The sequence below is a fragment of the Littorina saxatilis genome, linkage group LG7, assembly GCF_037325665.1.
Source record: "Littorina saxatilis isolate snail1 linkage group LG7, US_GU_Lsax_2.0, whole genome shotgun sequence".
NCBI classification, from domain to species: Eukaryota; Metazoa; Mollusca; class Gastropoda; order Littorinimorpha; family Littorinidae; genus Littorina; species Littorina saxatilis.
Window position 1 is genome coordinate 51,115,559 of NC_090251.1, and position 27,519 is coordinate 51,143,077.

A 27,519-nucleotide genomic window follows, 5' to 3' on the forward strand; every position below is an offset into this window, starting at 1 on the left:
AATAGGGCATTATTTGCTAATTATTAAGATAACGACTGAAACTTTGAATGTGGGGTATCAAACTTTTTCACAATAATCACCCCTGAAAAAATTACTAAAACTGATCCACCGTGGATATTAAAAAAAAAAATAAAAAAAAACCAAGAAATTCCTCCGAGGTAGGAAAAACACCCCCGTCAAAGGGAAATAACCTTCTCAGTTGGTGGCAGTGACTGAGTGAGAATGGTTATTTCCCTTTGACCATTAAGATGTCCCTCTATAAGTCCTTGTATAATTTTAATCCACCAATAACTCCCTAACCGTGTGTTTGACTGGTCCCAATTTTTGTAAGGACCGTCTCAGGAATGTATAGAACCTGTTCACCAAGTTTGGTGACGATCGGTCCGTTCATTCTTGAGATCTATATGCGAACACAAACAAACAAACAACAAACACATCGAGCGAAACCTATACACACCCCTATACCATTATGCCGGGGGTGTAAAACCAACTCTTAAATCATCACGCCTGAAGAAGACTTATAAAGGGAACTGACAAAATCATACAACACAAACCAGTACACGAAAGACAAACAGACATGAAAGTAAACGTGCAAATGTGAATAGAAAGTTCTAAAACTTTGTTAAATCCGAGGTATTTATTTCATATTCTCTATTTATGCATTCATTATTTTTTTCATGTATTCAAACTATGATGAATTTAACTTCGCAATCCGAGTCACAGGCATCGGACTGCTAGGCACGGTCGCTCTTACCATAATCCCTGAGTTATTTTTACATCGGCAGAATTGATTCAATCGTCATTTTTATCAATAACGAATCGAAAGTGTCTTAAAACAGTGTGGTGTTCACAGATAAGGGGACGCAACAGACTAACATACCTGTCCATTTTTACCTGTCCCTGTGGGACTTCAAAGCTATCGCAAGGTGGCGCTAATGTCGTCCAGGAAGCACCAACCTAAATGTGTACCCCCGTGTGAACTAATTTTAAAGTCGATATTCATTTTTCAGGCGCCACCCCTTGAATCAATATTTAAAATAATGAAGACGAGATATATTTTAAATGTAATATGAATTTATTAACCTCATGTACAAATGAAGGTCTTTGGCAAACAATTATTCTTTTAACCAATCCCGGAAGGGGTGTGCATAGTTGACGGAATAGCCACGGAAGCTTGTTTGATTGACAAGTGCCCAGATCCGATTCCGTTGGCCACTTTCAAGGATATTTGTGGGTGATTGCCTTGGATATATAGCCGAAATATTTGTGGTGAGTAAACGTCTTATTATGTACTTATTGTGGCCTACTTAACTTGGCCAGTATCTGGATGTTTCCGCCGTTGATTCGTTAAAATAGAATCAATGGAATTTGTCGGCGTGCTGCTGTGTAAAGTTTGGTCGTTTTGACACGCTTTCGTGTGACGCTTATTGTAACGCATTTTGTCAACCTCGATTTTGTGCAGTGGTGTCTTTCGTTCGCAACATCCAAACGAATCATTTTGGCAACGTAGAATGCATGTCGGCGAAATATCTGACGCGCGCTTTGTTGCTAATTACGTCTGCTGTACACAGGTAAGTTGAAGATAGGCTGTGGTAATGGCCGACAACTCTTGCCGAACGTAAACAACAGTATACACTACACAGTCTTGCAGTGGAGTGTCGATTTCGAACATGACTCATGTAGTCTTTGGAAATCCGTCTGTGCTGCAAAGTGGAATGTGAAGCATGCAAGGGTTTAATGTGCTGCACCTTGTGCAAAAGGCACGAGTGTGTATTTTCGTCGTCTGCTGACGACACGATTGGAAATGTGTGCGTGTGTGACACATTCAGCTTCACGGAAGTGACCCGAGGGATAATACCGATGTGCACGTTTGACATCGACACCTTGCTGTATTCTATTGTGTTGTTCTTGAGTCGTCCTTTAGGTTACGAGAAAGCAGCTGATTGGTAATGGTAACCGTATGTAATTCACGAATTGAAAATTTGCATACAAAGTCATGGTATACCGACTTGGCTGTTGTGTAATTCTGTGTGATGCACTGATTGTAAAAAATGTTAATGCCAGTTAGGTATCACTGGCAGGAATTTAGAAAGAGCTCAGTGTAAGATGATTAAGTAAAGGCTGCCCTTAATAGACCCTATCGGTATTCCAAGCTCTCGTAGGGTCTCGCAATCTTCAGAGCATAGCAAAAAGCATGTGGTACAGCTATCTCGCGCGAGCTGCGAAGAAAACTGAGGTTTGAAGTTCTGGCGACATTCAAGGCATAACAAAGAGCATGTCTCAGGGATATCTCGTGAGAGCTGCTCAGATACCAGAAAAGTTCTATTGAGCCTGAAGTTGACTTCGCGAAGACATGGCAACTCTTTTAACCACAAAAGCGTAGCTACGGCAAAATACTCCATCTCCAACTTCACTTCACAAGTTTGATATATACGTAGCTTTGGCAAAGCTGCAACAATTTTGTGACTTTTCTGCTCTTTTTGTCAGAAGAGTGGTGTGCGATTCAAGATTAGCGAAGAAATCAGACTTAAACCCGAAGTGATGGAATGGATGTGTTTATCGACTCCACAGTCCACTTGATTCTAAGGTCAAGAACTATAACCATTCCCAGTAATCATGCCATGGACCCAAACTGTGTTGAACTTGCCCAAATGGAACTAAGTAGTATGTGTTAGTGTTACAGTTTGGTTACTTACGTAATAATCAAGTACATAAAGAATAATTTGTGATGTTAAAGGCGATAGAGCGCTCATGATAGAAGCAGACCTCGCACTGGTCAAAACTAGACAGTCATGCATGCATGCGTACGCGCATTCTTGCTAAAAGGATGAGACGCCAAGACAAATAATTTAAAGATAACTGATCAACTCAGACGGGCGCAGTAGCGTGGTGGTAAGACGTCGGCCTCCTAATCGTGAGTTCGAATCCCGTTCGCTGCCGCCTGGTGGGTTAAGAGTGGAGATTTTTCCGATCTCCCAGGTCAACTTATGTGCAGACCTGCTAGTGACTTAACCCCCTTCGTGTGTACACGCAAGCACAAGACCAAGTGCGCACGGAAAAGATCCTGTAATCCATGTCAGAGTTCGGTGGGTTATAGAAACACGAAAATACCCAGCATGCCTCCCCCGAAATCGGCGTATGCTGCCTGGATGGCGGGGTAAAAACGGTCATACACGTCAAAATCCACTCGTGCTAAAAACATGAGTGAACGTGGGAGTCTAAGCCCATGAACGAAGAAGAAGACTGATCAACTCTATTTTCCGCCCAGAGTTCCTATCTTTGGACTTCGCCAAAGCTTTGTTGCTGAGACTTAAAGTGCAATTAAGAGCCAAAACATTTTTCAGTGAGCTTTCGTGAAGTAGACTTCGAGAAATTGACTTTGTCTGATTATTGACAAGCTTTAAAGATGTAATTCGTTTAAGAAACTTTTGAGTTCTGGCAATAATTAAATGATGATACTAGTGTGTCAAATGATACGACTACTTCATGTGAAACGTCTTCAGTCTGCTGCCAGTGCTGGAGGTGAAGACTAATCAGTAATTGGTCATTTTCCCCCTTCAACCAACTTCTGAGGTATCACAGTACCCCTGTATTTGACTAAGTATTACACTGAAATATCAACCCGTTTATTTAAATGAGTATGGTCTGTGCAGACTGAACAAGTGGAAAAATTTTCTAGGTGTATACATTCCTTCACACTGTTCTGCAGAGATCTAGATACTCTGTGTGGTGTGTCATACTTATCTGGAGCAGGTTGGCACACAGTCTGTGTTTAATCAGGGGAAATGAGAAGCTTCAGTGTATGCATGTAGAGAGGGAGTCCAGCTCTATCACTGCTCTATCAGCGGCACAGCTTTTTCATGGGCCTGGAATGTTGTGGTATTCTTTTGTTCCCAGTTATTGTTAGGACACGCATGTGTCATGTTGGTTTGTGGATGTGCGTCTGTCCTGTATGGAGGTTTCATTTATTGAGCCCCGCCCTGGCACATAATGTGATACGTCTTTTGCAGGTTGTTTGCTTGGGTGTGTGTATGTATACAGGGCCGGACCCAGGTGGGGGTTCCAGGGGTTCCGGAACCCCACCCCTGGAAAAAGCATGAGTGTTTTTTTGTGTTTTGTTTTGTTTTTAAATAAATTTTGTGTGTCTCTCTAACAAATTTTATTCAATGTGAAATCCGATGAGAAAAAGGTACCTCCCCCCCCCCCGCCCCCCCCCCCCCCCCCCCACCAAAACAATGCTGCTCTTAACCCTCAAAACAAGGCCCAGATTGCACAGATTTTAACCGTTTTTCAAACATTTTCCGGGGGAGCATGCCTCCGGACCCCCCTAGTTCGCGCGCCTGCAAAGCTTTGCCACTTCGCTGATTTGCCCCCTAAAAAAAGGAGGAACCCCCCCCCTTACAACTCATTTGGTCCGGCCCTGGTATAGTAACATTCTAAAAACATTTTTTGTTTAATTCTAAACTTAAGTAGTGGAGGAAGAATGTGTTGACAGTTGACACATGCATTGCTTGTCATTAGTGATACTGATACATTTACTCAGTAATAGGTTTTAATAGGTTTAATTTAAACTTAAGTTGTGCTTTTTTCAAATCAAATCCTAAAAATAAAATTAACACACCAACCTCAAGTTAATCGTACATCCTACCTACCCAAAACAAAACCAACTTATTCTGATATGGTTTTGTCGTGGGTGCGTATGAGTAGTAATTTAAGGAATGAGTAAATTATCATAACAACAAAGTGTTTTTTTTAAAGAGGACACAGCAGTAACCAGGTTAGGTCTTTCTTTATCAATATTAATTTTCCGCAGCAACAAACTGCCTTCTTCAGGATGTTATGATGAAAGTGCGAAAAGATGTATGATGGTGTAATCAGTTTGTTGGGGTTTAACATTTTCAAGATTCATTCGATCAGACTTGTGGTAAAAGGGTTCAGAGGAATCTGTGGACTGTGTGTCTATATATATTTCACAAACATGAAATGTGGTGTACATGTATCTTTTCAGAAATCGCTGTTCACCTACTCCTAAGAACTAAAGTAGTGTGTCATTTTGGACAGTGACCAAGTATACAATTAGAGGTTTGTCAATCTTAATACTGTGTACGTCTGCCTACAGGCAGTGTTTTCCTTCAACTCAGCCCACAGCATGGAAAGGGGGTGGGGGTGGTAGATGGTAGGGAATGACAGGGGGTGGGATAAATGGGTGGGGGTTGGAGCCTCCGAGGGGAGGGGGGGGGTGGTGCGTGTGTGTAATCTCAAGTACAGTGGCACCCCATTGGCATTGTTTAGACCTCACCCAAATCTGAGAAAATCGGGACAAAGTATCAGGGAATTAGTCGTAGGGCGGGGATGTAGCTCAGTCGGTAGCGCGCTGGATTTGTATCCAGTTGGCCGCTGTCAGCGTGAGTTCGTCCTCACGTTCGGCGAGAGATTTATTTCTCAGAGTCAACTTTGTGTGCAGACTCTCCTCGGTGTCCGAACACCCCCGTGTGTACAGGCAAGCACGAGACCAAGTGCGCACGAAAAAGATCCTGTAATCCATGTCAGAGTTCGGTGGGTTATAGAAACACGAAAATACCCAGCATGCTTCCTCCGAAAACGGCGTACGGCTGCCTAAATGGCGGGGTAAAAACGGTCATACACGTAATTAAAATTCCACTCGTGCAAAAACACGAGTGTACGTGGGAGTTTCAGCCCACGAACGAAGAAGAAGAAGGGAATTAGTCGTAAGACGGAGGTAAACTTACTCTCGCACTCACAGAGGTTATGCACAGAAAAGCTGGGAAAATCAAGGGCTTCACGCACACACAGAGGTTATGCACAGAAAAGCTGGGAAAATCAAGGGCTTCACGCACACACAGAGGTTATGCACAGAAAAGCTGGGAAAATCAAGGGCTTCACGCACACACAGAGGTTATGCACAGAAAAGCTGGGAAAATCAAGGGCTTCACGCACACACAGAGGTTATGCACAGAAAAGATGGGAAAATCAAGGGCTTCACGCACTCACAGAGGTTATGCACAGAAAAGCTGGGAAAATCAAGGGCTTCACGCACTCACAGAGGTTATGCACAGAAAAGCTGGGAAAATCAAGGGCTTCACGCACTCACAGAGGTTATGCACAGAAAAGCTGGGAAAATCAAGGGCTTCACGCACTCACAGAGGTTATGCACAGAAAAGCTGGGAAAATCAAGGGCTTCACGCACTCACAGAGGTTATGCACAGAAAAGCTGGGAAAATCAAGGGCTTCACGCACTCACAGAGGTTATGCACAGAAAAGCTGGGAAAATCAAGGGCTTCACGCACACACAGACACCCACTAACACACATACACGCAGAGAAAAGGGGGGTGTCTTAAAAGGGATGTTTCACTCTATTTTAGATTTTTTAAAAAGTCTAAGAGTAAGAGGTTTTCCACTGTATGCTGATGAACATGAAGATGCTCCCAGTGTCAGTGTCAGTGTTGTGACCCCAATGACCAGCGAGGGGACGGCTGTCCTTGCGGTCTCAGGTACAGTGGAACCCCCCTTTTAAGACCCCCCAATTTAAGACTCCCTCCCTTTTAAGACCCCATTTTTTTCTGACTTTCTGTTCATGACCTGTGTAAATGTACCCCCATTGTAAGACTCCCTCCTTTTTAAGACCAGATTTTCTCAGATTTTTGAAGGTCTTAAAAGGGGGGCTCCACTGTATCAGGTCTCCTTCCTTCCTTCCTCTAGTGTAAAGGCCGTGTTTACCTGGCGTGCCCTGTAGTGTACACTCCGTCTTGGCACTGGTCAAATTGGCCGTGTGTTCGGGGCAGGCTGGAGATTTCATTTCTGATTAAACCGCAATGTCGGTCACTGAGCCAACCTTGGGCGCTGGTTCTGTCTTCACAATTCTTACTGTATATTTGCTGAGTGAGTGTGTGTGTGTTGCGGTGGGAGTCGCTTTGTCAAATATCGTAACTAGAAGAAGCTGTTTTTCTCCCCGGTTCATCAGTTGTGAGGAAACGAAGTCAGTGATGAAAGACAGGTTAGGCCAAAACAAAAATAGGTCTGTTTACGGTAACATAGGCCAAAAAAATAGGGTCGGGAGGTCGGGATTTTTTTATTTTTTTTTCTTCCAAAAAACCATATTTTTACGTTATTTTGCATTTTTTTTTCTTTTTTTCCCAAATGCATTTCCAAATATGCCAAAAAAAAGTCTAGGGTCGCGCGAAAAAAATAGGGTCGGTCGGGTTACTGTAAACAGACTATTTTTTGGGGGGGCCTTATGTTATATTCGCCAGTTTGTTTACAAGGGAAATGTTTCGTGTGTTTTTGCCCCTGCTCTGCTGTGACAAATGAGTCTTTATTGATAGGCACAAGCTTCTGCATAATGCAGAGCAAACCCACCCAGTCCAAGGAACATCAAATACAACACTCTGCAATGCAACACAAATTTATTGTCTTGAGATTTAATATATATATTGGAGCGAAAATGTGTGGATACGTAAATAACTGATGTTTATCGAGCTTTTGTTGTACAATGGACCCCCGCCTTTTAAGACCCCCGTTTTACCCCCCCCCCCCCCCCCTCTATTTTACTCCAGGTTGTTTCTTTTATTTAAAAAAAATCATTTATGAACTTATTTGTTTGATTGATTCATAACGTGCATACAGTAAACCTCAATGTTAAGACCCATTAAAGCCGGATTTTCTCACATTTTTGAAGGTCTTGAAAGAAGGGTTCCATTGTAATGAATACGCCTCCACCGCAGCATAGACCATGACCGCAGGGAGGATATTTTGGTGTGCAAATTGCGCCCTGTCGGTGTGGGCCGGTTGATGATTTTGTGAATAATTTTAGATGGTCACGACGGCAGTTAATCCATGACACCGTCACGGTCCGAAGATAAAATTGTGTAGTCCCAACGCATCAGGCCGTCACGGGGGGACGAGTTGATGTTCCCCTTCACTGATTTTTGCACCCGGTGGCCCCCCGCTTACTTCACAGGTAGCTCTGTGCACCTGAAGGGATGGTTGGTTGAACGGACACGCGGAAATCACCCGACACGGGCCTTTGCGGACAGTGTTTCTACTTCTCGCCTGGTCGATTGTGGTAATCACATCAGCGTGGAAAGGACAATTTTGTTAAATCCTCTGCTCTCGGTAGAACATTGGACACCTTCTCTCCCCCCCCCCCTGCCCCAACCCGCCCCTTTTTAGACTGCTATTTCGGTCTTCAGTTCGTAAACTCTGTTCATTTCCCCCAATTTTAACTTGAAGACTCGCTTCTTTTGAAGACTTGATTTGTGCTAAGATTGTTTGAGGTTTTAAAAAGGAGGGGTACACTGTATTCCGTAGTTTGAATGCGTGCCAGCATAAGTTGCGTGGGCATGTGGCAGGCATTGTTGTGATTTGATTTGTGTGGGCCCACTTTGTAATTGTAGACTCTGAGTCTGAAGGGCAAGCAGGTAACAGAGGTTTTACGCAGGGCTTTCCTTATTTCAGCGCGATTTGTGTCTTTTGACCCGTGATTAAACCTACTCCATGGTTCTTCGTGTTGTAGTGATCTCAATACAATTGTTTGTATTGTTGAAGACGGAACGTCCTTGAATGTTATTCCAAAGATAAACGTTTCTGTATCCACGCAAAACCAAGTGCTGATCTCGAAAATTCACACTCGTGACTCAGTGTGTTGATTAGTTGATATCGTAACGATCGACACCCCCCCCCGCCTCCCTCCGGTTTTTCCACATCAAAACCATCACAAAAGACGATGGCGTGTGTTCCATTTCCATCAAAAGAAGATCCGACACTCCAGTGTCCTCGGGTGGTACTCCTCAGTCTTGAAGAAAACCTGAAACAGGTGATAGTAAGGAACGTACTCCTCGTTCAGAATGCTAATTGGATTAGATTCGGACAGCGGAGATGACTCACGGGAATGGAAACTAATTTGCTGCCCAGTGTCCATTCTTCCTGGCTCTGTGAATAGATGACCGAGGTCAGCCGTGGTCCGGCTCTGACCCTGACAGTCTGGGGTCACTGTGGGCTCGGTGCTTAGCCGATGCAGCGGCGATTTCTGCCTCAGGACATCAAATATGCAAAGGTCGTTTAAGACATGTATACGTCGTTTTCATTGAAGAAATGCGTGTAGTGGTGCCGGAGTTATTTTCCCAGCAAAGCTGCCGATTTCTGCTGGAAACTTTGCTGTTGTGTTTCTGCCATTGTTTTACAGACTGGCTCCTGTTGAAAATCTGCAGTGATGCTGGAAATGAACTTTGTCGTTTTTTAAATTTTTTTCTTAGTTTTAGAACGCCGTTGACTTTAGTTGAGAATGACTGTAATCAGTTGCGAAAAAGCTGATTATATTTTTGTAAAGAAAAGTACGTGCAAGTCGATTGAGACTGAGCGACAACTTTAATATATATATATAAGATGTAAATTACCCTCATTCTTCCCCTGCATTACTAATAATAGTCGCTGGAAACATTCACTGAAACCTGCACAAAGTTGGGTAGTTCAAGCTCCAAGCGTGCGGAGAGTTACTAGACAGAGGAGAAGAAGAGTTCGCGCAAGGTCAAGAGAAGAGGTTTGTCACTTCCAGCTGGCCAGCTTTGTCTGGAGTGTTTCGGCGTCTGGGGATCTTCATACTTTGTGGGGCGTCAGGCGTCGATAAAACGCGACAAACCGTAAACAGTATGATGGAACCCTCTTTAGAGACTCCCCGATTTGATACTTTCACCCTTTTCACACACTGTGTTTAACATTTCCTGTACGAAATATAAATGTGACCCTCCACCACGAAATGAGTCGCATGTCACCTCGCGCGGTTCTGCGTTAGGCTTGATATATAAGCCCGGAGAGTGTATCAGGTAACAGCGTGAGGGTCACCTTCGTCACAGGCTTATAACTCAAACAGTTTTCGCTCTTTTCTAAAACGGTTTTCACCACTGGATAGAGCAAAAAAAACTCTTTAGGAAAAAGTAAAAATATGAAAATCATGCAAAGGTGACATGCGACTCATTCCGTTCCCCGTCGCGATATAACCTTCGTGGTTGAAAACGACGTTAAACACCAAATAAAGAAAGAAAAGACTAATGGAGGTGGAGGGTCACATATCTCCGTTTTAAAGAGTTCCTCTCTTTGCTTATTTTGTTCATAAACTCTGTGAGTGTGAATGTACGACCCTTTAAACCCGAGACTCCCTCCTTTTTACGACCTGCGTATCTCAATTTTGTGTTCGGTCTTCAAAGAAAGGTTCCACTGTAGTTGTAATCCGCTTGGGAATGGGGGTTTCCGTGAAACTGAATCTTTATTGCGGTCAGTTGTCATAATGGGATAATAACCTTCAAGTTGGCAATCCTAGCAGCAGTCTGTTTACCATGGCAGCGAAAATGTGTGTGTGGTGTGTTTTTACGGAATGGAGGTGGGTGGTAGGACGAATGGTCGTTGCCTCCTCAGTGATGTCTTGCTTATTTATCATCGTATTTTTGGTGCTTTTGATGGCCAGAAGTGTAGTTGTACTAGTACGAAAAGAAACAAATCTGTCAGATTTTGCAAGGATAACGTAAACAATCGCAATGCTCATCACCTAAACAAACGTACTTAAAAGTGATATTGCTGTTTTAGGTCATCAGTGCATTGTTTAGACCAGGTGGCAGTCATTAATAACGCATTAGATTAACATCTGAACGATTTGAAATGACCGATAACTCACCGAGGCAGGAGGTCGGTCCACTGACCAGCTGAATTTCTGACATGCCTATCAGTAGGGAATACACTGACCCCACAGGATTGGATTTTGAGGGTGACCGATATGTTTTGGTGCGTTCGATTCGTTAAAGTGATGTTTGTTATGATTATTCTGCGTGTTTGTATCTGAACTTTTCAGCATTATTAGAAATGTGTTATCACTATGAGAATGTTCAGACTCTTGGCAGAAATTAAAAAAACAAATCTGAGCTCTGAGGGTACGGTACAATTACACTACAGACCGTGAATGGATAAGTTTCAGGTCCAGGATATCATCTTTGTTAATTTTTTTGTTTTCACATTTAATCTAGTTACTATGCCATGTTATTAATTTTACTAAGTTTAGTAAGAACACCGGCATGACTTAATTTTGTTTGTTTTGTTTGTTTGTTTGAGTAGTAGAGACCTTCTTAGCCTGGTATTTTTATGAGTGTTTTGATATATATATAACGCCTCAACTTCAGGGTTTGCTCAGCTGACCAGCACTGAAGCAGACAACGTTGGTATTCTGACCCGTCACGGACAGAAAAAGACCGTCCCGACAAACCCTTGTCCAAAGCTGTATGGACAGCCGTCCGCCGCGCTGTAGTATTTGCCACTCCAGGCAAATAGTAAGGTGTACTCCAAGGCTTTGTCTCTTTCCCACGCGTGTTGATTGTAAGGTTTACCTGCCATGACTAATAACGAGTGCCACGATCGCCTGCAGAACATGCCATAAACCAGCTTGCTTTCTACTTTATGCCTTCATGTCTACTTCAGTCTTCCCCGCGCGCTCGTTCTGTGTGAACTTGTCCATTGGAGAGTAGTTTTGGAGTGTATAGAATTAAAAATATGGGGGCTAACCACACAAATACATGTATACACACTCTTGTTCTGTGCGAGCCTGTCCACTGGAGAGAGTGCAATACAAATGTGAGGGCTATCCAAACACATACATGTATGTACACACTCTTGACTCTTGTTCTGTGCGAGCCTGTCCACTGGAGAGAGTGCAATAAAATTATGGGGGCTAACCACACAAATACATGTATACACACTCTTGTTCTGTGCGAGCCTGTCCACTGGAGAGAGTGCAATACAAATGTGAGGGCTATCCAAACACATACACACTCTTGTTCCGTGCGAGCATACATGACCATTGGAGAGAATGCAATAAAAATGTGAGGGCTATCCACACACACGCACGCACCTACCCCGATGGGGTCCTGATTTGGCCTATTATGGTCCGCTGGACCCGAAAAGCAACAGCTAACTAACTAACTAACTAACTAACCTACCCCGATAAGGACTCAGAGAGGCCGGGTACAGTGAGGAGGAATGCAGATTGGCCGGATAGGTTTTGCCAGAGAGAAAGTAGTGGGGGCGGTGTGTGAGGTTGAACCAGGAAATACTTGAGTGTGGGATCTATTTGTGGTTGAGGCCCCGTTATGCATAGGGCTGGCCCAGACAGCATGCTTCAAAATGCCCTTAATGGGTTGATGGTGTTCGTCAGTTTTGCATGGTGGTATGTGATGAAATTCAGTATGATCAAGGCCCAAGGGGTGGTGGTACTTAATTTAGGGTGTGACGTACCTCTTACTTTGTATGTGGAGCAAAATTAAGGATAGAACATGACTAAACACTTTTTGACTCACATGCGAAGCAAAAGTGAGTCTAGGTTGAACTTGCAGGGATTATGAAAAACCAACACAAAATTTTTCATTTTGTTTCCCCATTTCTATGTTTGTGGAATTAAAATATAAACATGGCAGTGCAGACAAAGCACACTTTTTAAATATTGTCTTCTAAGTTTACATTTATGGTTTGAATAGAAAGAAAAGTGAAAATCAATCTGTTGTAAGGCAAGGCAGTGCACAATACCAGAGTACCGTCTGTCACATAAGGCCCTAGCAGTAGCACCCAGGCAGTCCATTCGTACAGTGGAACCCTCTTTTTAAGACCTCTGATTTAACTTTGAGACTCCCTCCTTTTTAAGACCTTGCCTGATAAGATTTTCTCTTCCATTTCCTCTGTAAGTTTACCTCAATTCTAAGATTCGCTCCTTTTTAAGACCTGATTTTCTCAGATTTTTTTAGGTCTTAAAGTTTTATTAAAAGGGGGGGGGGGGGTTCCACTGTACTGCAGTCTACCGGTCCACAGACCAAATAGCCTGACCGGTCATACCACTTCTCCCTACCTCAACAGAGTGAATGGAGGGAAAGGCCAGAGCTGATAAGATTACAACGTAATAAATAGCTCTGAGTGTATGAAAAACTTGTCATGTTATCCGAGTTTAATGGTTGTGCCCACATGCCGTGTACAGTTGAAGGTGAAAGTAGTAAACAGGATATTTGACAAATGAAAAAGAAAGCCCAAGAGATAAAGCTGTGAAAAGAAGAGCGGGTAGAGAGGGAAGGAATGTTAGGGTAATTAACATAGGGGGGAATCGAGAGGTGGGTCGTGGTGTATACATGTGTGTGTGTGTGTGTGTGTAGGTGTAGAGCGATTCAGAGTAAACTACTGGTCCGATCTTCATGAAATTGTTCATGAGAGTTCCTTGGTATGATATCCCCAGACATTTTTTTTCATGTTTTCGATAAATGTCTTTGATGACGTCATATCCGGCATTTTGTAAAAGTTGAGGCGGCACTGTCACACCCTCATTTTTCAATAAAATTGATGGAAATTTTGGCCAAGCAATCTTCGACGAAGGCCGGACTTTGGTATTGCATTTTAGCTTGGAGGCTTAAAAATTAATTAATGACTTTGGTCATTAAAAATCTGAAAATTGTAATTAAAATATTTTTTTTATAAAACGATCCAAATTTACGTTTATCGTATTCTTCATCATTTTCTGATTCCAAAAACATATAAATATGTTATATTCGTATTAAAAACAAGCTCTGAAAATTAAAAATATAAAAATTATGATTAAAATTAAATTTCCGAAATCGATTTAAAAACAATTTCATCTTATTCCTTGTCCATTCCTGATTCCAAAAACATATAGATATGATATGTTTGGATTAAAAACACGTTCAGAGAGTTAAAAAGAATAGAGATATAGAAAAGCGTGCTATCCTCCTCAGCGCAACTGCTACCGCGCTTTTCTGGATTGTTAATTTCACTGCCTTTGCCACGAGCGGTGGACAGACGATGCTACGAGTATACGGTCTTGCGGAAAAAATGCAATGCGTTCAGTTTCATTCTGTGAGTTCGACTGAGCTTGACTAAATGTATTTTCGCCTGGCTTACGCGACTTGTTCAGCTTTTCTGTTCACACTGTCTATAGATTTACCTCCATGTTAAGACTACCCTCCATTTCAAGATCTGATTTTCTCACATTTGTGGAGGTCTTAAAAGGGGGGTTCGGCTGTAGTGGATTGTTCACAACAAGTGTCCTTTGTAGGAATTGATGGGTAGGTGGAGGGAGAAGAGGGACCCTTATGTCAATATGTGTCACTGTCATTGTCAAGCAATGATGCATGCACCACATGTTTAGTTTATCACCATACTGTCCTGGGCTAGGTAAAGTTGTCAATGCCACTACCAGGGTAAGAACAACACGCTGACCATAACAAAAAGCTTTCATGAATTTATAAGTGTGTTTTATGTTAAAACAGTCCTGGGGTCTTGGTTGAGAAGTGTGTGTTATGTTTCCTTGGAGCTCTTCTATTCAGATTTGTTTTGAGAGAGGAAAAGGGGCGGGGACGTAGCTCAGTTAGTAGCGCGGTGGCTTTGTAGCCAGTTGGTCGCTATCAGCGTGGGTTCGATCCCCACGTTCGGCGAGAGATTTATTTCTCAGAGTCAACTTTGTGCAGACTCGCTTCGGTGTCCGAACACCCCCGTGTGCACACATGCGCACGAAAAAGATCCCACGTTCACAGCGAAAGTCTCAGGGCTTAGAAAACACGAAGACACGCATGCATCATCTCTCGTCTCTGATTATCATGATCGTATTTCGATACTTTGACGAGACAAACCCAATGCTTGTGTGTCGAAGAAGACAGCCACAGCGGGCTTGTTCGAATCAAAGTATCACACCATATCTTCAGCCTATTACCAATACCTGTCCCAATATAGACCAGTTGGTCTAAGAGGACATTAAACCCTAATAGTCAGAGAGGAAAAGACCACAAACATCCAATATATAACATATTAACGGATGGAGGGGAGAGCAAAGGGTTTATGCCCACAAACCCACCACTGTTTTTATTTTCATAGGTACACTATCCCTTTATCTTTCACTCTAGGGACCTTAGGCCCACCAACCAGTGAGGATAATTGCCCTGCATAGGGATTCCCTCAATATGAAGAAGAAGAAGATGAAAATGAAGGCAACTAGGGAGGAATAATCAACTCCCCTGCTGGCTGGAACAAGACGGCCAATTTTCCTGTCTGAGCTCTATTTGCCCTCCCCCCCTCACATTATCCCACCTCCCACCAGTGTGATGATTCAGCCCTCTTGAGACTATTAGTATTACCCCCTCCTTGCTGCAGCTCAAGGTTCTTCTCTGTTGTGTATCATTAATGAAGCCTTCTTTAGCTGTTCCCGAAATATCCCTGACTTCTCTCTCTTCTCAGTTCTGGATTATGCGACCATGTGAAAATAGACTGATCTTAAGTCTGAGCAGATTTTTTTTAGCAGGGAAATTAGAACTACTGTATTAATAAGCTAAGCAGCATGACAGGTCTAATGGTCTGTTGTCATGACATATATTTTATGTCATTTATTTGTACCCTTTTGTGCACAGTATTGCTTTTGAATTAAACACTAACACTTGTAACAGTGTTTGTATTTGTTGGACTTCGAGGATTAATTTATTTGTACATTTGCTGAAACTTCAATTTCATGTAATTTATAGATTGTTTCTTTTCCCCCAGAATGCTCAGCTCTACCGCGCAAGGAGTACCTTCTCCGTCCAAGGTGGAGTGATTCCGCCTTCAAGATGAAGACCTGACATTGGATTGGCTTGGAGTGACAACAACAAACTGGTGTGCTTCTGCAGATCTTCATATATATAATCTTATTCGAGGATTAACTCTTAAAAACAGTGCTACTCTTCCCTTCACAAGAAGTGGATTCCGGAAGTGGATACCCATCATCATTTTCAACCCAGTAGAGAGTTGATTGAAGGATTGATTTTGACGTCTTTGGTCACTTTTGGTGTGGAAGTGTTGGGTTGAATTTGAAACTCCGATGTTGTCGTATCAGGCCAATGTGAACAGCCCCTTGACTAGTCCTCAGCCAGCCGATGTCTCTTCTGCTAGTCTCCTGAAGTCGGTGCGGGAGCAGGTAAGTCACTAAGGGCTATTGTTGACAGACCCATAGTTTTGATTAAAAATAAAACAACAACAAAAAATATAATTTATTTATTAATTTATTTATTGGATAATTGAAGTCAGTTTTGAAGTGTTTAATTAAAGCAATTTTTTTTTCAAATTGTGCATGCGAAATATTAGGGAGGTAATTAATTTGCGGTGAGATGTTTTTTGTTGTTGTTGGTGAGAAAGCTTTTTGGTCTTTTTTTGCTGTTGTTTTTGTTTTGTTTGAATGCATTTTATATAAATGCATGTGCATGCAATCATTTGCTGATAGTTTCCTTTTAGGTTTATGTGAGAAGGACATGACAGTAGCTTTAACTTTGCCTAACAGCTCTTGACATGAAAACCGTCTTGAAATCTTTGTTTGCATGACATCACCATCCAGACCTCTGTTTAGAGATTTTTGTGCTGTCTTTGTTGCCAGGAAGCTCAGTTTGAAAGATTAGCGAGGCAGTTGGAGGTTGAACGCGAAAGCGTCACCCATCGTTCAGACAAGGTAAGTTGTGCAGTGAACTGAACTCTTGAAGTGTGTTTCTGTCAGTCTGTGTGTGTTCGCTTCTTGTGTGTTGCACACTTGGTTGGTATGCGTTTTGTGAAGAGTGCATCTTGTTTCTATGGAATGTACGTGTGTTTTGCGAAGTATGTGTATTTTCATTTCAAAATCAGATTATGCATGATAAAGGCATTTCCGCATTGAAAACCTGATGGTTTTAAGACATGCAAGAACTGAAGAAGAGAAAGCTTTTTTTTTTTTTTGTTTCTGTTCGATTTCAAACACATCCTTTTTGTTGACCTAACTTGGTTATGAATTCCAGAATACATACAGTATTGTTGCTGTAAAGTACTGTTTGGAATTCTAGGTGTATACTTTCATATTAATGTCAAATTAGGTTTACCTGTGTATACAGGTAGTTCATTGTCTGCGTTAAGAAATTAAATGTAGTAATTAGCAATAGATTTAGGTTACTCCTCTATTTTTGAGTCACTTGAGAAAAAGTGACTCTATGTAATCGGTCAGTGTTAGTCTGTCCGGCCCACCGGCCGTCCGGCCGGCCGGCCGTCCGTCCGTAGACACCACCTTAACGTTGGACTTTTCTCGGAAACTATCAAAGCGATCGGGCTCATATTTTGTTTAGTCGTGACCTCCAATGACCTCTACACTTTAACGATGGTTTCGTTGACCTTTGACCTTTTTCAAGGTCACAGGTCAGCGTCAAAGGAAAAATTAGACATTTTATATCTTTGACAAAGTTCATCGGATGTGATTGAAACTTTGTAGGATTATTCTTTACATCAAAGTATTTACATCTGTAGCCTTTTACGAACGTTATCAGAAAAACAAGGGAGATAACTAGCCTTTTCTGTTCGGCAACACACAACTTAACGTTGGGCTTTTCTCGGAAACTATAAAAGTGACCGGGCTCAAATTTTATGTGAACGTGACTCATTGTGTTGTGAATAGCAATTTCTTCCTGTCCATCTGATGCCTCATATAATATTCAGAACTGCGAAAGTGACTCGATCGAGCGTTTGCTCTTCTTGTTTCTAGAAGGAAGAAAACAACAAATGAACAAACACAAAAATCTACCAGGGCAAGACTGATTGCTGGTAACTTGACAGGGGCAGCACTCTCGAGAAATTATTATTACTAATTTTTTTTTTCAACCAATTTTATTCAAATAATATTCTCTAGAAATTATGTTTTGTACTGATTCATGAAACCAAATCGGGGTCGCTGATGGTAGTGAAGATTACCCTGCACAATGACAATCTTCTTATAGATATTATCAGTTGGCAACAGCATGGTATTGTTAATTCTAGATTAGTACAGAACCAGAGGAACCCCCTTTTAAGAACCTTCATAAATCTGAGAAAATTAGGTCTTGAAAGGAAGGAAATCTGAAAGTGGACGTACATTTACAGAGGTAAATTATTGATAGAAAATCTGGAAAAACTAGGGTCTTATTCCTGGGGGGGGGGGGGGGGGGGGGTTGTTGAGTACCACTGTATTAGTGTATAACAGAATTCACAGATGAGGACAAGATATATATATCTAGAGTCTTTGATTATAGATCATATGTCTGGACATACAAACCCAACAGTTGACAGCAACTTCAATAGGGGCCAACGAAACAGCAGAATTAATGCAGTTATGCTGCAGGCCACACACTGCATGTCTTTTACAAGGCAGTAAAACAGGGTATGGATTGAGAGCGCTGGATTGTGTCCACAAGATCACCTTACCCTCCTGACAAACAGCTCTTTGTTCCTTTTTTCATGGTCGAAACAAAACAGCAAAGGCCTACACTGAATAAAATTACAAGGAACAACGCACATGCTAGCACTGATATTAACAGAACACATGGTTTGCTGGAACAATGGCATGTTTGATTTTAGCATGTAATGTCAATATAGGCATGGCTAATTAGTCAGTTTTTTGTGGTTGAAGCCAAAGAGGAAATACTTCTGCAAACTTACAAGAACAACAAACATGTCAGCACTTACAGAAGACACACTGGTAGCTGACAGCTGGAACAAGTTACCTCATTTGATATTTGCATGTTATGTCAATACAGGCTTGGGTAAATACTATTGCATTAACAGTGGGCTGTGAAATGGCCCATATGGTGTAAGTAACAATAAAAAGAACAGTGCAACATATTGCAATTGTGCAAAACATTGATCGGGCCTGACGGATTCAGTGAAACCACTATTTATATGTGTCAATGGTGAACCATTGACATGCTGCAACAACATGTACTTTACTAGCTTATATACGTTATAGCTTTTGACTAGAACTAAGAAAGTAGAAGACAAGTGAGTAACTGATACTGTCTGGGAAAAAACTGCATTAGTCTGGTTGAAGCCTAAATTTACTTAGTGTAGAGCAATTGTTCTTCAATAAATTACGTGCTGCCACATAATGTTACACACACTGACAGCCTTTCGATTTGTATGGTACCATTGGTAGTCTTTTTTGTGCACAGCTAGAGTTTTGTTGTCGGTTTGTAGTTAAACAAATTAAAAGTCAACACTTTTTGTTTATTCTTAAAAGTTGAATTGTATATATTATATATGTATATATATATATATTTCCTTTTTTTTTAAAGGTAAATTCTGCTGTTTTCAGAGCAATAGAGTTTTTTCCATCTAAATCAAGCATGCGATAAAAAAGGATCGGTTAAGCTGTTTAATTAAAGTGACACTGATTAAAACACCCAACAAAATGCACACAGCTTTAATACTAAACTTGAAAAACTAAGAAAAGGCAATATATCCAGTGCGTCGCTGATGAGGACAATGATCGTGAAGCTGATGGGGTCTATGTCGACCATGTACCAAAAGAGTGGGATTCCCTGTAGGTGGATTTCCTGTAGGTGGATTCCCTGTTAGCAATTCGAGTATGGTTTGCAAGTTTTATTGTAAAACTCCACTCTGTTAGATTCCCTATACACAGGGAATCCCCTGCAGGAACTCCACCTGCAGGGAATCCCACTCTTTTGGTCGACATAGACCCCATCAGCGATAGTAAAGGGACTCTCTGTGCCTTAGGTCTGGATAATGACATTCACGCTCACAACACACTTAGGTGCTTGCTGGGCTGGGGCATTTTCCCACACTTGCGAACAAAAGGGGACAGGTTGGGAAGGAATGTCAGTCGTCTGCCTAGCACAGAGGGGTTAGTTGAATCGCCCCTTGACTAGTCTGCTAAAAAGAGAAGGGGCAAACTCATTTAAACATTTTTTAAGGTGTCAAACGATTCCTTTTGGGGGAACAGAACTGTCTTAGGTTGTTCAGCTGTGTTTTATAAATTTTGTAAGGTTGAATTGTAGCAGTAGTACTCGCGGGCATGGTGACTTAGATAGCTTGTCTGTTCTATTTTTGACAGAATTAACTCTTCTGTTCTCCTATTTTTGAAGGCAGGTCTTTTATTCACTTTTTGCTCGTACACATACTGCAGTGAATACTTTCAATCACAAATGCGAAACGAATAGTGAGAGTGGTACTGTACTAGTATACCAAGTACAGCACTTTTTTCATTCAAATTACTGTGGGGGGGGGGGGGGGACATAAATACTGGGGATGGGATGATGTGTACAGTATTGGCGTTAACCAGTAATTACCGGTCTTTTACCGGTTGAAATGAAAAAATACAGGAACCAAAATTGGCTGCCAGTATGACCTAAAAGTTGATTTTTAGAACCACCGTTTTTTCACTGGTGAAACAATACATCCAGTACTCCGAGTTGGACTCTTACTGGTTCCAATGACCAGCCTACCGGGGTTTTTCTGGACTGTATGCTTCATAAAAGTTTGCGTACCGGTTTGAAAAAATACTAGCGCCATCACTGGTGTGGAGCTAGCTTAACAGTTTTTTTGTGAACACAATTTAAGCGTTCAGTACAGTTGTGTTCACTTCATTATGGTAGCCCAGGTTTGCATCAAGTTCAGCTCGACAAAGATGGCTTTCATAAAAGCAGTAATCAGTCATAATTTAATTATTGTTCTAAAAATGCTACTTCCTAATCTTATACATCTCAGCAAAACCATTTAGATTTTGTATGGATACTTCAGGCCAGGTAAGATATGTCACAAGTTTATTGATAACAAAGTATTTCGGACTGTGACAAAGGAATGAGTGTTATGGCCAAGGAATTTGTAATATGACAAGGTAATGACATATGACAAAGGAATGACAATGAGACATGATAATGATTTCAAAAGATTTTATCGGGCCCATCTAAGATGACACGGATGTCAGACTCAATGTGGAAAGTCTCTCTTAAAAATAAGCCAAAAACTCACCAGCCACAAAAAGGCAGTGCAGTTATTAGAGCTTTTTGTGATTCATCCTATTTATGGGATAGGCAGGTGATTTTTTTTTGAATGCGTCTCACCTTTCGTTCATGGTTGGTATGCCTGTTTGGGTGTTGGCTGAAAGATTACCATTATCTCTTAAAGTATATGTATATGTTTGCAGTTTGTGAAGAAAGACAGGGTACAGCATTCAATCTTAGATCGGTTTGGAAATTGTGGTTAGAAAATCATATAACCAGCATATACAAGCTTTAGAATGGCCAAACATTTGTCAGTTTGGAATAACGGAAAGCTTGGTTCGAAAATCATAACATCAGCAGGATAGTATACTGGCTGCATGAGTTGTCTCCCCAACCTTCACGTCCCTGGGTCTCCTTTTTGCAGTTTAAGCCCCTTTATTTAATTATGTATGTTAATATTTGGCCTGGACTTCGGCAGAACATTAGCCATGAAATTGATATTTTTCCCCTGCTTTCAGTTTTACTTGAACTTTATTTTTTTTGCTTTCACTTTTACTTGAACTTGAAGTATTGAATTGAATTTCAATTAAAATTTGAATGATAGTAATTTAAAGCCATGGTTTAAAATGTTGGGGTCTTTAAGATCACAAAAAATCAAGCGGTAAACTCTAAAGTACAATGAAGTCGTTTCAGCTATTTTTGTCAGTATGAAGAAGCTCATTGTCAGTGTGAAGAAGCTCATTATGTGTGTGTGACTGCATGGGAATCCAACCAATGAATTTATTTTCACTATTAACATACAATGGCTGTCAAGAATAAAGTGAAACAATCAGATTAAACTTGAAAGGAAAATCATAAACTTACAATGGCTCAGTCAAGAATAAAGTGAAACAATCAGATTAAACTTGAAAGGAAAATCATAAACTTACAATGGCTCAGTCAAGAATAAAGTGAAACAATCAGATTAAACTTGAAAGGAAAATCATAAACTTACAATGGCTCAGTCAAGAATAAAGTGAAACAATCAGATTAAACTTGAAAGGAAAATCATAAACTTACATTGCCTCAGTCAAGAATAAAGTCAAACAATCAGATTAAACTTGAAAGGAAAATCATAAACTTACATTGCCTCAGTCAAGAATAAAGTCAAACAATCAGATTAAACTTGAAAGGAAAACCATAAGCTTACAATGGCTCAGTCAAGAATAAAGTGAAACAATCAGATTAAACTTGAAAGGAAAATCATAAACTTACAATGGCTCAGTCAAGAATAAAGTGAAACAATCAGATTAAACTTGAAAGGAAAATCATAAACTTACAATGGCTCAGTCAAGAATAAAGTGAAACAATCAGATTAAACTTGAAAGGAAAATCATAAGCTTACAATGGCTCAGTCAAGAATAAAGTGAAACATTCACATTCAGATTAAACTTGAAAGAAAAATTAAGCTTTGAAAAAAGAAATGTTCCCTTTAATGGTCTTCCAAACCATAATACATATGTACTTGTACTGTCTTCACTCTCCCTGACTGTGGCTGTGTGTCAATCAGAAAGATTACCTTTTGTCAAAAAGCTAGAACTCAGGTAATGAGCTGCTTGTAGCTTGTTACAATTAATACTTTGCATAAGAGCAGAATTTCAGGGGTTACACTTACAGTGAGGGATCTTGATACGTAGAGTTACAATAAAAAGAGCTTTAACTGAGGATAAATAAATGGGGTTTGGGTTTGAACAAGTGATTAGATGGATAACTCAGCTAAGTATTTGTCTACACACTGGCCAAAGTACCCAGTTAAGTTTACTTGAATGGAATTAGGAGTAATTACCTATCACAATAATGGATGGTATAATTGTCTCACAGACTTAAATTAAGGATAAGCACACTGCTTGTGCTAGTCCATTGGGTTGCTAATTCTCATATTGCAAAGGTTTGACCTCTTTTTCCGTCAGCTAGTATTTTCAATTGCTATGCAAATATATGTGGTATTTTTTGTAACTTTGTTTTCTTCTGATGTTTTCTTTGCTGTCACTTTAGCATTGATTGATTTGGTACCTTTGGACTTATATTCTGTTTTTATTTTTATTTTAGTCACAGTGAGTCAGTAATCAGCAAACGTTGTTTAGAGTTTCCCATATAGGCTAGCAAATAATCTGAGTCATGTTTGCCTTAAAAGATGACCTCTCCTTCCTACCTTTCTCCTCAATATGAAGGGCATACCTGGTGTGTGGGGTACCTACCCTTCCCCTCAATATGAAGGGCACACCTGGTGTGTGGGGTACCTGTACTAGATTCACTCATTGGAATACTCAACACAAAATAATTGAAATCTCAACATTATCAACACAAAGTAACTGCCACATGTTGCACAATGTATCATGCACTAAATATAAACAAAGAAAGGAACAAAACAAACAATGGTCAGTTAGTGCAAATATGTACTTCATTATAATTATCATTCATGCTTTGCAATACAAATCTGGTGGCAGCTGCTGTTTTCTTTCTAAATTCTAATGCATACATAATTAGTTTGCGGCAATACTAATCAGAAAAGGTGACAATGAATTAAATGAAGTCCCAAACCGAGCAACAAAAAATCTTGGAAAAAGAATATGGAAGATGTTTTAAACAGTGTCTGTGCTGATGAGCTTGGTGCAGTCATGGTGATGTGAGAGTATTGCTTAGTGTGATATTATGAGTTATTTCTAATATGCTGACTGTTAGCAAATGATAACAAGGCATGTCGAGAAAAAAGATATCAAGCATGAGCCTTTTAGGCGAATGCTGATATCGTTTGTGAGACATGACTGTTGTCATTTGCTAACAGTCCGCATATTAGAAATAACGGTTTTATTACCGTTTAATTCGACGAAAACAAATTTCGAAGCGACCCCGCGAATTAGACAGAACAGCCGCAATGGGAACTGGAGCGCTCCTACCTGATTATGCCTGTCAGTCAAAGAATTCTCGTGACCTGGGTCAGCCAATCAGAGTAATACTCCTGACGTGATGAATATTCACAGATCAAATGCGTTTGACACACAACAATCTCACAAGATAAACCATGTTGAACATGCGTTTCGGTTGCTTCGCTTTTTCTTGTTGAATAGAGAGCGACAGATTTAGAACCGACTCAAGACGGATGGGAAATGACGTAAAGATACATTTGACGTAACGCGAGTGACGCAATTTCACTTGATTTTCCGAACTTAGGTAATTTAGATTTCAAGTGAGCGGGTCGGCATTTCACACTCAGAGGATGGGCTGTTCCGTAAAGCACCCACCGACAAAACTCGCTTGTCGGTATTTTTTTTTTTAGATAAAGAGAGTATTATCTGACAGCATTTGAAGTGTCATTCTGTAGAATAAATCACGCTGATATTGTTGATTTACATTTTTACTTTGTTTTGTCAATTTTTAGCTTGATATACAAAAAGGGTCCCTGCCTGAACGTTATAACATTTAACAGGTCACCTAGAATCCGTCCTGATTGGCCAAAAAGCCATATGGGGCACTGAATTGGTAATAATAACCCATGTTGGACACAAGTTCCCCTACAGGCCAGTGAAAACAACCTCTTCAAGACATTGTGCCTTCAGTCTTCTAAAATTCTGCCAGAAGAAGGTTGCATAAACCGAATTATTGCAACTAACTATTGGTTTTTGATCTTTATGATTCTCTATTCTTCGTTGTTTTTGTCCTCCCTTTAAACAATTCTCACAACAGCTCTGTAACTGTAATAAGTTTATCCTCACTGCTGTAATGCATAATGCGCAGTCCCCGGGCGGCAAAAAAGCTTCTTTTTTTTGTTGACTGATTGATTTGCAAAATGACTGGTTGATTCATGGCCGAGTCAGTCAACGAACCTATAGTGGACAAAACCCAAGCCAATCCCTGCCCCCATTTAATGTGGCATTCAGGATATATATCACAGTGGTTTTGACATGTGTTTTGTGGCTGTGATGTGAGACTCAACCAACCACCAGTTTTATCTATTGATGTGACATTTAGGTTCACAATTCACTGTAGTTTTAATCTATACTTTTTCACAGTGATTTTGATTTTATCATCACCCCCCCCCCCCCCTTTTTTTATACCCCCCCCCCCCCCAATGTGTTTTCTGTGCCGTTTGATGAGTGTTACCCTTTGATGTGGCATTTGCTGAGTGTTGCATCGTGGTATGGTTGTGTTCTAACCGCCTGGTCTTGTGTCTTGCCTACTTGGGGCGCCCCCCTTGTCTCGTTCCAGCCGGGTCCTTTCAGCCCCACTAGCCCCAACTTGAGCATGAATAGCGTTAGGCAGGATGAGACCTCCTACCCCTGGGCCTCCCCCTTCTCCTCCTCCTCCCAGCCCCTCCCTCGCCTGGACAATGAAGAAAGCGCTGATACCTCCAAAATGAACTCCAACCTTTTGGACTCATGCTTGTGAGTATCTTCCCTTTGACGCGCATCGGTTTGCTTGTCTGCACTGTTTTTGCCTGCTGCTTTTTTTCTTGGTGTTGTTACCACGTTTCTTTTGTAGCGTAGTGTAGGTTTTGTTGTTCCACGGCACGTTTGTTCATTGGTTTCCGTCTGCTTTTGGCTTGTTTTGTGTTGCATGGATTGCATGCCTTTGATGAATTATCTTTTCCTGCATGTTTGCATGTATCGAGTTGGTGTTATGATGAACTAGTAGTACTATGGGTTTGAGAAACACTACACATTTTCATGTTTACAAGTTATGTTCAAGCGTCTTCTTCACTTCAGACTGGCTTGAGACTGAAAAGTGATTTTTACGCTTGCAGTTTAGAAATTCAGCCGGTTTGTATATTTACAGCAATGCAATTGTAATGAAATTGAAATCAGATAGAGTTTATACTGCCTTTTGACTCCTGAATTCGAGTCAATTTGACACTGCTCTTACATAATGAAAATGATGATAAGCAGGCCTATTTGTGGTGAACAGTTCAGCCACAACAATGAAAGGAAGGATGAATTTAAAAACCAAAACAAAAACCAGCAACAACAGATGACCACATTTTTCTTTCGTTTGGAATACTAAGCTTATTAGTTGAATATTATTGTTGTTAGTATTAACTGAATGTACTAATATTTTGTCAGACACCACCACATTTTTATTTGGAAAGAGCATTCAGAAAAGTGTTCACAACATTGTGCAAGTTTTTGATAATCATTTTGTCCAAACCTACTACTTTTGAGTCTTATTTCCACCAACTTTTGTGGAACACAGCTTGATATGGATTGGTGTACGGATGTAAAATTCATGTATAGTAGAGTAGAGGGCCTGAAATGTGAAAAATGTTAACATACACATGTATGTAACTGTAATGCTAAGTAACTAACACTAGCAATGAGTTAACCAGGACATGTCGTGAATATATATGTTAGCTGTTTAATAATCTACAAAGCAAGCCAAAGAGGCATATATGTGCTTTTAGTTTTAGTGTTTCTTACTTGGACCTGCGGAAGTAGGATCCGCTAGTTAAAAAGAAGCTGCTACCAAAGTTCTGCAACAGTCTTCCAAGTTTTAACGCCCACGCGTTCTGTTTTACCTGTTCTTTACTTGGGCCTGCAGAAGTACCCGGCTTCTTTCTAGCAAAATAAAATACCGACTACAAGTATAGGGTTGCCGTTCCCACTCACCCCCCCCCCCCCCCCCCCTCCCCCTCCCAATCCCCCCCATCTCCTCTATTGTACCTATACCGTCGGCAGAAGTACGTACCTTTCCGAGATGAAACAGAACGATCAACCTAGAAAAGACCTTAAAGAAAGAATGCCAACTGAAAATAAATGTAAGGACTTCAGTGGGTTTTTTTTAAAACTCATGAATACTCTCCTTGCCTCTCCAAATGTTTTCTTAATGACCACCTCTGTTGTAGGTTCATTGTGTTGTCTCATAAAAGAACGAGAGACAGAGACAGAGCGAGAGACAGAGAGACCCGGGACGAGAGAGAGACAGAGAGAGACTCAAAAAGAGAAAGAAGAAGAGAGGGACAGAGAGAGAGAGAGACAGTGAGAGGGACAGAGAGAGAGAGACAGTGAGAGAGAGAGGGACAGAGCGAGAGACAGTGAGAGAGAGAGACAGTGAGAGGGACAGAGAGAGAGGGACAGAGAGAGAGGGACAGAGAGAGAGGGACAGATAGAGAGAGTGAGACTCAGGAAGACAGAGAGAGACTCAAAAAGAAAAAAAATAATAAGAGACTCAAACTGAGAGAGAGAGAGATAGAGAGACTCTCAAAGAGAGAGAATAAAAGAGAGAGGGAGGGATGGAGAGAGAGAGACTCAAAAATAGAGAGAATAAGAGAGAGACTCAAAAAGAGAGAATAAGAGAGAGGGAGAGTAGAGAGAGAGATGGGTGACATTTTACGGGATGAGTCACCCAGGAGACTACAATGACTTAAGGCCACCCTGCTAATTGACGGCTTTCTGGGCTCATGTAGTTTTGTCAAACATAGCGAATCTCTTGCTTTCTTCTACCCCTGCTTCTCGCCTTCCCAGCAAAGCAAAGAAGCGCAGGGTTCGGTGTTTACTGACTCGTAACTGTACACCCCCCCCCCCCTTTCAGTACAGTGGAACCCCTCTTTTAAAACTCTCTCAACTTTGAGACAGCCCCCCCTCCCCCCCCCCCCCCCCCCCTGTTAAGACCTTATCTTTTCAGACTTTCTGTTTATAACAATTAACATTAACGAGTGTAAATGTACCTCCATTTTAAGGCTCCTTC

At 41.1% G+C, this 27,519-nt stretch overlaps 1 protein-coding gene across 2 annotated transcripts in view; it reads left to right on the forward strand.

The window, feature by feature from the left end:
- Nucleotides 1–1,051: 1,051 nt before the first annotated feature.
- LOC138971752 (splicing regulator ARVCF-like) overlaps nt 1,052–27,519 on the forward strand; it is a gene marked incomplete in the record, with an annotated part of 76,682 nt that continues 50,214 nt past the window's right edge. Inside the window, 4 exon segments of one of the 2 annotated variants that reach the window (XM_070344548.1) lie at nt 1,052–1,269; nt 15,584–15,995; nt 16,449–16,520; nt 25,048–25,223. In XM_070344548.1, the coding sequence (XP_070200649.1) occupies nt 15,900–15,995; nt 16,449–16,520; nt 25,048–25,223 (344 nt within the window). 2 annotated transcript variants of the gene reach the window in all.